This window comes from Cryptomeria japonica, chromosome 4, assembly GCF_030272615.1.
Source record: "Cryptomeria japonica chromosome 4, Sugi_1.0, whole genome shotgun sequence".
In the NCBI taxonomy this organism is placed as follows: domain Eukaryota; kingdom Viridiplantae; phylum Streptophyta; class Pinopsida; order Cupressales; family Cupressaceae; genus Cryptomeria; species Cryptomeria japonica.
Genome location: NC_081408.1, coordinates 485,964,980 through 485,975,261, shown reverse-complemented (window position 1 = coordinate 485,975,261; position 10,282 = coordinate 485,964,980). Strand labels below are relative to the sequence as shown.

Genomic DNA, 10,282 nt, shown 5'->3' with positions numbered 1-10,282 from the left:
AGTTCTAACTAGGTAGTAAAAAGTAGCCTACATGTCAAATCAAGCAGTAAAAGTGTGTATTAAGCTAACTCAAATCCATGAGGCATAAAGCAAATTTGCACGATGCAAAATTGACCAAGAGTTGTGGGATTGACCCACAACAAGCTATAATTCTACATTGAACCTCATACAATTTGCATTCTAGATACAACTATTTTCTCTACTTCATATCATGAAATTACAATCCATCAAAATCATTCTCTATTATTGTTCCTAAAACTAATGCTCTAACCCAAGACATTTATTTTACTAATATAATACTATTTTACCAACTATTCTAATTAATTAATGTATATTAATAATACTGATTTTTATGCATTGTTCAATTAATAAGAAAAAAAGGTTATTTCCCTTTGCAAACTCATCCCATTCCAATTCCCGGCTAGAAGTGAGATAAAATGGGTATGCAATCTTGTTAAAACTGTTCATTTGAATTAACAATCAGAAAATTTAAAAATTGAAACAATAAATTCTTCTAAAAACATTTCTTGAAAAAGTCTACAAAGCCTTCCTCACATCTCACTGTGCTGACTAAAGTATAATTGAGTAGACTTCATATCTCAACTCTGTACCATCATGCTTAAAGATACTTGATTTAATAACATAGTTCATGTTGTAGGCACCTACATGGTGCTGAGTTCAGATCTTTTACAATTTAAAAAAAAATCTACAAACAAATCTGAAATAAATATACTCAATACCAAAGATGTATCACCCCATAAACCATAAAAATAACCACACAAGAACTAGCTAATCAAACTCGTGCTACCACTTCTATAGAATTTACATAGCCCAAGCTAGGTGGCAATTTAACATATACCATCATGCAATTCTTTATTCTCACACAATATGATTTAAATGTATACAAATTGCAAATGAAATCATGAGTAACGGAATGACATAAAAAATATGGCAGAAGTTAACAACATCAACAACATAGAAGATGAAGTATTAGAAGCAACACCCTGAAATTCCATAGGTAATGGCCTTCAAAGCTCTAGCACCAGTTAGAAGACAAAGCAAGGCAGTTCCAAACTGAAAAGCATTTTTGACCTTCAGAATTCATTTTGGCAGATTTCATTAATAGAAAAATAAGTTTTTTATCAAAATAAATTCTTAAATCTTTATTTCATTTTGATGATAGATCACAAAATGTGATTTAAAATGTTGATATAAAAACATTCACATAATCAAATTCAAAAACAAAAACAGCATAAATACAAAACAAATCCCACTCCAACAGATTGTCATTACCTAAGGCAAAGTTATCTAGCTCCAATAGATGGAATCCTTCATGGATAAATTCATTCAAAAATTGCAAACCACATATAGAAACCGATGTTCTGAGTGAATCCAAAATAATCCCAAAACAGTGCAAAAAAAAGGATTGAGAGTGAATAGAGTTTCACTGTTTCTTACTTAAAGTTCTCATATTTGAGATTCAAAATCTTTGAAATCTCTTCACAGAGAACCTGCCAGTCCCGGTCATACTGGGCATTATGATCAGGATGGTATGCTACTATGGCTTTTCTAAGAGCCAATTTAACATAGTCCTTAGTTTCAATGCTACCCATCAGTCGCTTTCTAGGATCTGGATGAATGTGCTCTCTGTAAATGAACTGCAAGAAAGACTCTGCACTCATTTCCCCTTCACGCTTGATCACATTAATTGGTTCTTGAAGCCCTTTTGCATCTTCTGCATGTCTTCTTTTATATTCTTTTCTCTCTTCGTCCACTTTCCTCCTCTGGTGTTCATCGACCTTCTGTAATGAGTATTTGTACCACTCAGACTCTGCTATATGGGGACACATGATAGTCAAGGCAATTTTGACACTTTCATAATGGTAATGATGGGCTTGCTTGTCCATTTTCAAGACAGATGAGTATACTTTGCCAATGCGGCTAAGTGAGATGGCCTCACTCTCCAGATCTTTGTATTTGCTGAGAGAAATAGAATGCCTATACCAGTCAATGGCATCCCACACAAGCTCCACGCCAATTTCTTCAGAGTCAAGCAAAGCTCTCCGAAGCAAATCGTCTCCTTGACAACGTGCTTGCACTGATTCACATACACACTGATGAAATAAAACCTGCTCTTTCAGGCTCTCAAATTCTTTTATCAGATTCTTATCCTTTGTAGAATAGACAATAGTCTCTGCCTTGACTAAGGGTGGGTAACAATCTTTTAGTTTACTCAAACAGCGTTTGTAAACAATGTCTTCCATTCTTATCCCTTCTGTGTCCTCCGCAATGCATTTGATGCTCTGCTTGAAGATGAATTCCAGTCGAAGACAGAGTAGGATAGTTGCTATTTCCTTTTTCTTTTGGCTGCTTGTGGAACCCGCATTTTCCATTTCTATACAGAGCTCCATCAATATGGGCTCGAAGCATATATTGTATTTGGAGAGCTGGTCCTTTACCCACTCAAAAATCTCGGTTAAAGTATCTTCTTCTTGCTTTAGCCACGTTGAAGGTTTCTCTCCATGCTCCCCAAATTTAAGAGCCAGTATATGGAACTCTAGAGCCTTTGATATATGCTGTTTGGCAGCCCAGATCGCTGTTAAAGCTTCGTTGCCTCCCTCTTCTTTCATGTATATGTTCCATTCTGCTTTTCCCCATAGCCAATTCACTGAACCCAAATTTTTATAGCACGAAGCTTTCTCATTGCTATGGGTGGATCCTGCAGCGTCGAGTGCTTCTTCATACAACTGATGAGCTTTAGTTAATTTGTGTCTGAGAAGGCAAGGTCCATAACTACCATTGGAAACTTGTCGATATATCTCATTTCCTTTTCTCCTGAGGACTTCGCTACGAGACTCTTTGCTGGATTTCTGGGAAGCCATTGTTATAGGTTATGACGGCAACCTGATGCAAAAGCATTTCAACATCCAAATTATCTGTCTTTGACACACTAAAGCAAGTAACAGAAACCCATAGTAAACATCTGTTAAAAAGATAAGAAGGAAACAACTATTTTAAAAGTATGGAGAAGTTATCGAGAATCAAAGAATTTCAATGAAAGCATAACAGAAATCTAAAATGGGAGAATCATCATATTTTATCAAAGGATATAAATATACAATAGTGATAGATTGAATTGCTTATATAAAAGCTAAAGTGGGTATTCATAAGATACATCACTGAGATATGTTAGTGTGAGATTGTTCATATTAGTATTTACAAATCCCTTAACTTATTGATCTTTATTTTTCTTTATGTTTTTCTTATTTTACTTTTACTTTCTTTAAGATTTAATTTTACGATCTCTTACATTCTTTGATTCTATCTTATGATAGATCATAGAATGTAATCTGAAATATTGTTACAAAAAATTCTACATAATTCTAGATATTCTATACAATTTTATACAAAAAAACATTATAGCACAGTTATATATTAATTTAAAACTTAAGACATCCAAATGGTAAAGAATATATAAGACACATTACCTAAGAATGAAGAAACACCCTTCCAATCAAGATATCTCATACAAGATTCATCATTAAATTTGGCCAAGGTATGTTAATGATAATATTGAGAATTGAATAAAAGAAGACACCACCATCTTAGAAATGGAAAAGGAATAATGAATTATGGTTGGATTTATTTTGAGCTAAATCTAAGACACAACAAACAATATTGTCTTAATTGTAAGGAGTCTAAATTTAATTGATGGATTGAATATGAAGTGTATTCCTTTGAAATGCAAAAAATTATGAATATGGACACTTTGTTTCTTGGTGAGAGAATTCCCTTTTATAAAATCTACCAAAAAGAGAAATATTTGTTGAATAAAGAACAAAAAGATAAAGATTGTGTTATGAAACTTCAATTAAACAAAAAAGGAAAATAGGAAGAAAATTCAACTATAATAGATGCTAACAAAATCAAGAAAATCTAAAAGTTCTCATAGCTAAAATATTGCTAATGAAGATCATTTTTTTTTTTAATGATCCTACAAGAAACTAGAAAAATGAGGCCAAATATCTAAGAGATGAAGTTAGGGGATTTGGAAATAACTTAGAGAAGGAAAGGAAATGTCACAATGGAAGGGGTAGGAACAATGAAGATAAATAAATAAATAAGGATTGTGTCATAGCACCTCCAAAAAAAAAGCAATTATGATGAAAATTCAATTATGATAGATGTTGATAAAATAAAAAAAGATCTAATAATATTTATGGTTAAAAATGTTGCTAATGGAGATAAATCAACAAAAGTTCCTAATGATCCTATATGAAACTCAAAAGATGAGGTGGAACATCTAAAAAGTGAAGTTTGAGGATGTAGAGAGAACTTGAGGAAGGAAAAATCAAGGTAAAAGAGGTAAGAAAAATGAAGACAAAGAAATAAAAAATATTGTATTATGCCACATCCATTTAAAAAAATGGAAACTACAACAAAAATTCAAATATAAGAGATGCTAATGGGCTCAAGAAAAATCTAGAAATTTTTCTAGATGAAAATGTTGCCAATGAGTATAGAGGTCCCTAAAGATCTTATAGGAAACTAGAAAAATGAGGTCAAACATCTCAAAATTAAAGTTGGGAAATTTGGAAACAAACTTAGGAAAGAAAATTTACTAGAATGGAAGAGGTGAGAATAAATAGAATAAATAAATTAAGAAGGATTATGTTATGACATTTCCATTAAACAAAAAGACAATCAATACAAAAATTCAATTATGATAGATGTTGATGAGCTTGAAACATATCTAAAATTATTTATAGTTGAAAACATTTCTAATGAAAATAGATCAGCAAAAGCTCTTAATGGTTTCTAAGAAATTACAAAGATGAGGTAGAACATGGACTCAAATAAGATCTAGAAAAAATTATAGATAAAAATGTGTCTAATAAAAAAATAAATTATATTCTCCTAAAAAATACAAATATATATGATAATAGATTGAATTAAATTACTTAAATGAGAACCACAAATGAATGTTCATAGAATACACCACTAAAATATGTTATCCTACAATCAATACTATATTAAATTAACATTTACAAATCTTCTAACTTTCCATTCTTCATTCAATTCTTTTCAATTTCCTTATAATTTTATTCCTTCTCCCTGAATCCCGTTTTCGGTGTTCAAGTTTGAATCTTCTTTTTTAAAACCTAAAATCTCTTATTTTCTGTGTACAAGATTAAATCTTCTTTTCTGAAGCTCAGCTCAAAAACAGTATAGCACAGTTGTGTATTTTATCTGAAGCTTCTGCAAATTTAAATAAAGAAAAATAATGTGTACTGTTGGCAAGCTCCGCTGTCCGATTTCGTCAACAAGAATACCGATTGATCGGAATTTTCCGCTATTTTTCCGATTGATCAGGATACAAAATATTTAAGCGTATTTGCAAAATGTGAGAGCAAATTATCCACCGCAAAGAAATTGGGAGAAGAAATTCTAGGGGCAAAGGGATCCTGCACCGTCCGATTGAAGATCACACACTCAATTGAGCTTATCTTCAACTTTCCGATCATAGTCTGAAAATCCTATGCGGAAACAGGGGACGGCGAGGGAAGCGCTCAAGGAAGTGGCTTGTCAACTGTAAAGATTTATCCTAAACTGTTTAAATTGAGTCACCATTGCCCTCCAAACAAATTATTTGAGCCATCACTTAGCCCTTTCCGAGGAATCAATATCACAAGGTAGCAAATTTTCTAAATTTTTTGTTCCTAAGTAAGAAATTAAAAGTAATTTGAATAAAACAGAGTCTTAGTTTTCAAAATACCTGGTATTGTTGTTGGCGTTGCAGCTCCTGGTCACTGCGTTTCCTTCCGCACAATTGCAATTATCCAGACTGCAGATCGCTGTTTGCCCGCAAAACATTAGGTACATTAATCCTCAAATTGAATATGGTATTTGTTAGAAAAGTCTTTGCTCCGAGGGAAAAAAACCAGACCGTAATTAAACTAAAAATAAATATACATAGACTTTTCCTATCCTCAAAAGAAAAGTCTTCGTTAGAAAAGTCTTTCCTCAAAATAATTTAAATATATAAGTTTGGTGAGAAGTAATTTAAAATAGTGCCTCCATGAGAAGGAGGTGCAATGGTTAGCCGACACTAAAATATACTTTCTATTTTATTTATTAAGTTGAATAATTATATAAGTGGTATAGGTCGGAACTTAAAATTGTACATATCTAAATATCTTAGAATTTTGATAAATATTAATTTGAATTTAATATTTTGTATAATATTTTTAGTATGATTTCAATTACTGAGGAAATATATAGTTAGACTTTGTTGCAATCACAAATGATATTAATTTTAAAATCATTATTATCCTGATAAAATTAACAATGTGGTAGCCTTAAAACTAACATTGTGGTAGCATTGTCCTAATATTAATGCATATTAAAATGAGATTAGGTTAGTTTAGGTACTCAAGTAAGTAAGTGGGGAACTACATAGTATAAATGTAGTATTGTTCGCGATTAAGGTTTAGTGTTACAATAAAAGTATAAGATTAATGTTGAACATAAAATCAAGATGTTGAGTTAAATTTTAAGGTTACAAATATATTTTAATGAGGTTTATAATAAAAATTAAATTATTTTTAATACTATAGATTTAATCTTAATATTTTAATTATTAAATATATTATTGATAATACATAATCCATATTAAAAAAATTTACTATTCAAAATATACACTCTCAAATGGAGGTGCAATGGTGTCAGCCCACTTCCTAAGCTTGGACCACCATATTTTCTAGTAGGTTGTCATAGTATTTTATTGAATGTAAATATTTTTTTAATCTCAATTAAATGATTATAATATGTTTGTATTGTTTTAGTATTTTGATTTTTGAATTTATATTAATTCCATTTTAGTAGTTTTTCAAAATGTAGGTTTTTTAAAGATTTTGAGTAGACTATTTCTAATGATATGAATTTTTTAAATGTTAATTTTTATTATTTGTTGACAACTAATATAAATTGTATCCTTTTTAAATCTCTTAAAATTTTTCCCCAACATAAAATGTACACCAAAATTAAAGACTAAATATAAAAAAATTTCAAAATTACATAAATTCTATCCTTATTTTAAAAAGTCATCCCTTAATTTTTAATTAACTAAAACCTACAAACTAAAGTTATCCTCATTAAAAGTTACATAAATAAAGTATTTTAAATTATTCTTTATTTTTTTAATTTTATTTAACATTGCAATCTTCATTAGCCAAATCAAAACAACAATGATAGTTGTCCTAATTTATTCTTATAATTTTTTTCATCCCTTCAAATGTTTTCAATGCTAAAAACTACATTAATCAAATCAAAATTAAAAAGTAGAAGATATTTTTGTTCCAAATTATGCTTTAAATTTTTTTTTTTTTTGGTCGGTAATAGTGATTTTTATTTATTGCTCGGGATTTTGAGCTGGCTCGAACCAGGTGGTGCTACAATTAGGGAGCCATCTCCCCAGATCCATCTCCCCCTTCAAGAGGGGGGTCATTACAACTGTTCCCAACCATACCCCGCTTACCCTTTTTACGCTTCACCTCTATCCGTCCATTTGATTTGGCATCCTCCAAACATTTCAGATTTTGAAAATCCCTTCCTACCAACCCCTTACTATCCCAACAATGCTTCTCAAATTGATTCCCCTCATCCAAGCCTACATTTAAACCCCTTTGAGAGCTAGGACCATCCTCCATCAACTGAATACCTCCAATAGCATCTTGAAAGGAGCTACAACCCTCAAGAAAGACTCCCTCACCAACCAATCCACCAGCCAGATCTTGCCCATCATTTGAAAGTTCTGGGACCTTCACAATAGAATCATTGATCAAACCCCCGACGTCCTGGTGAGATTTCAGAATCCCAGCCACCTTCTCCACCGTATAAGATTGGGGGGAAACATCCTTCCACCATGAAGCTAGACTCTTCACCCTTTGCTTAGCACGGGAATCAATATTATGTCCCATCTTAAAACATCTCCTACATCTGAAAGGAATCCCTTCATAATCCACCGACTGTAGCCAACTTCCCTTTGAAGTAGAAATAGAGATCTCTGAAGGGAGATCCATGGATGTGTCCATCTCCACCAAGACACGAGCAAAAGTAGTATGAAGTAAGTTAAGAGAGCCATCATCAATCAATAAAAACTTATCGAGGGAGTTCCCAATAGCTTCAAAACATGAGTCAAACCAGTATTGCAAAGGAAGGTTTGGAAGTCTAATCCACATAGGAGCGCGATCAAAAGATTCTGACTCGAGGTTGAAAGTCAGATGCCATGGTTTAAGCATCAAAAGATTAATGTCCTCCCAACACCATTGGCTACCACCAAGGATTTTATTTCCGTCCTCCACAGTCTGAAACACCACAACAAAAAACCCTCAAGCATGAGGGTAGATCTGCACACTGTCGTCCAAAATGGGCTCCCAATGATCCGAGATCCATTTATGCAGAGCACCAAGACTTGGCCAAAAACCCCTGGGTGAATTCACAATAATGGTTCCCACTTTTTTGCCACTTTTGACACTGAGATGTACATTTTTAAAATAATCTTCAACTTCCAAGAACTATAACTTTTAAACTATTAAAAATTTGAAGATGATGTAAATTAGTGATTTCTAGCATTTTGTTTGTAGATTCTATATACATTTTTTTCAAATTTTTTTGAATGATTTTTTTTCAAATTTTCCATCTCCCTCGAAAAGTAGTTTTTTACAACAAACTACATTTTTTAAGAGTGATGTGCCTCCCGAAATGCATAACTTTTTTTCTATAAATGATAAAAACTCAATTCTTTCAAATTTTGGTTTGTAACATCAATATCCAGGGCTTGCATTTGGTTTTATAGTGATATGTTCAATATTTTTCGTTTTATAAAGTTTTGAAGTCCGACTAGTCATAATTCAGACATAGGTTTACGTTTGAACACATAACTTGTTCTATATAAATCGAAATTCAATATTTTTTTTTTTTTTAGAAAGAAGACATCAATACCAGGGGCATAGATATTTTTCAGAATTTTTTTGAATTAGTTTCTTATTTTTCCCAATGCGTTGAACAGAGAAGTTCATGTTCGGTGAAAAACCAATTTTCCATAAAATTAAAAAAACAAGAACATAATAAATTCAAAATACAACAAAATTATACTTGTTGGAAAGCTTGCTCCGAGTACTACCATCTAATATTTTTGGGTTATCAAGATTATTTCATTCGTGCTTTGAATCAGAGCTCCGAAGTCATTAATTCTTCAAAACTCTAAAATTTTTTTGGACAAACTTCTAATTGGAGGGTTCGAATGAACAGTATTTCGAGCGAATGGGGTTCACTCGAACCATAAGGGGTTCAAGCGAACCCCCATTCGCTCGAACCAATAGGCTTGATTTTGGCCCGTACTTTTTTGTAATGGTCATGTTCGTACAAACCCAACCATTTCTAACTGTCGGGTTTTGTTCGAACTCTGGCCGACGCATTTTTTTATTTTTTTTCATTTGTGGAGTCATATAAATGTCCATAATTTTTTTCATTTTTTATCACACAAATGATTAAAATAATTTGCATTTTTGGATGAGAGAAGACATTTGAAAATTATTTTGAGGGCAATAATTTGAAGGTTTTTTGTAAAAGCATGGGGAACAAGAAGAGAAGGCAAAATAAGACTTCAAGGAATTATTCTCCCGAAACGGAAGAAAGATATCGAGAACAAAGAAGACAAAGATATCTTGAAGCAAGTATGTATTTTTAATTTTATTTCTATTTAATTTAATATGTATTACGTAACAATTAATTAGTTCAATATTTTTAATGAAAATTAATTTAAAAAATCTTAATTAAATTAATTGGAAATAATAGGATTAAAAATAATCTTGTTTTAATTGGAAAGAATAATTAATTTGAGATAATACATGTGTATTTGCAAACTTCAAATTCCATCAACTTGCTTGTTGTGTAATTGCATTTTTCTCCTATATAATTAAGTCCATTTATAATAGATAAGACCTATTAAGTCATAAAATTAATAAGACCTATTATGTCATAATTTCTAAGTTCTAAATTATATATATATTGATTATTTAATCTACATGTACAAGTAATTTCATGTGATAGGTCCTTTAATATCACATAATATATCTATCTTAAGGGGAGTTAAGTATATTAATTGTGAAATGTTTTTTCATATGTGGTCATATTGATTTTAATAATAAGGCCTATTAGGACTATTACATTGATTATAGGTCTTAAATGTGACATAAATTTATAAGGTCTATTAAACATG

The 10,282-nt window shown here is 31.4% G+C and overlaps 1 protein-coding gene across 2 annotated transcripts; it reads right to left on the bottom strand.

The window, feature by feature from the left end:
• Positions 1–1,243: 1,243 nt before the first annotated feature.
• On the bottom strand, positions 1,244–5,938 carry LOC131060404 (uncharacterized). 2 transcript variants are annotated; one of them, XM_057993633.2, is made up of 2 exons: positions 5,777–5,938; positions 1,244–2,950 (listed from the first exon to the last, which is right to left on the bottom strand). In XM_057993633.2, the coding sequence occupies exon 2, from the start codon at positions 2,880–2,882 to the stop codon at positions 1,455–1,457; it is 1,428 nt and encodes a 475-aa protein (XP_057849616.2). In that variant the 5' UTR covers positions 2,883–2,950; positions 5,777–5,938; the 3' UTR covers positions 1,244–1,454. The 2 variants fall into 2 exon arrangements, with proteins under 2 accessions (XP_057849616.2, XP_057849615.2); XM_057993632.2 differs by having other exon boundaries at positions 1,245–2,904; positions 5,777–5,937.
• Between the last annotated feature and the right edge of the window lie 4,344 nt (positions 5,939–10,282).

Bases quoted from the DNA above. Each gene is read 5' to 3' on its own strand.
- LOC131060404 (XM_057993633.2), bottom strand. From the start codon at position 2,882: ATGGCTTCCCAGAAATCCAGCAAAGAGTCTCGTAGCGAAGTCCTCAGG.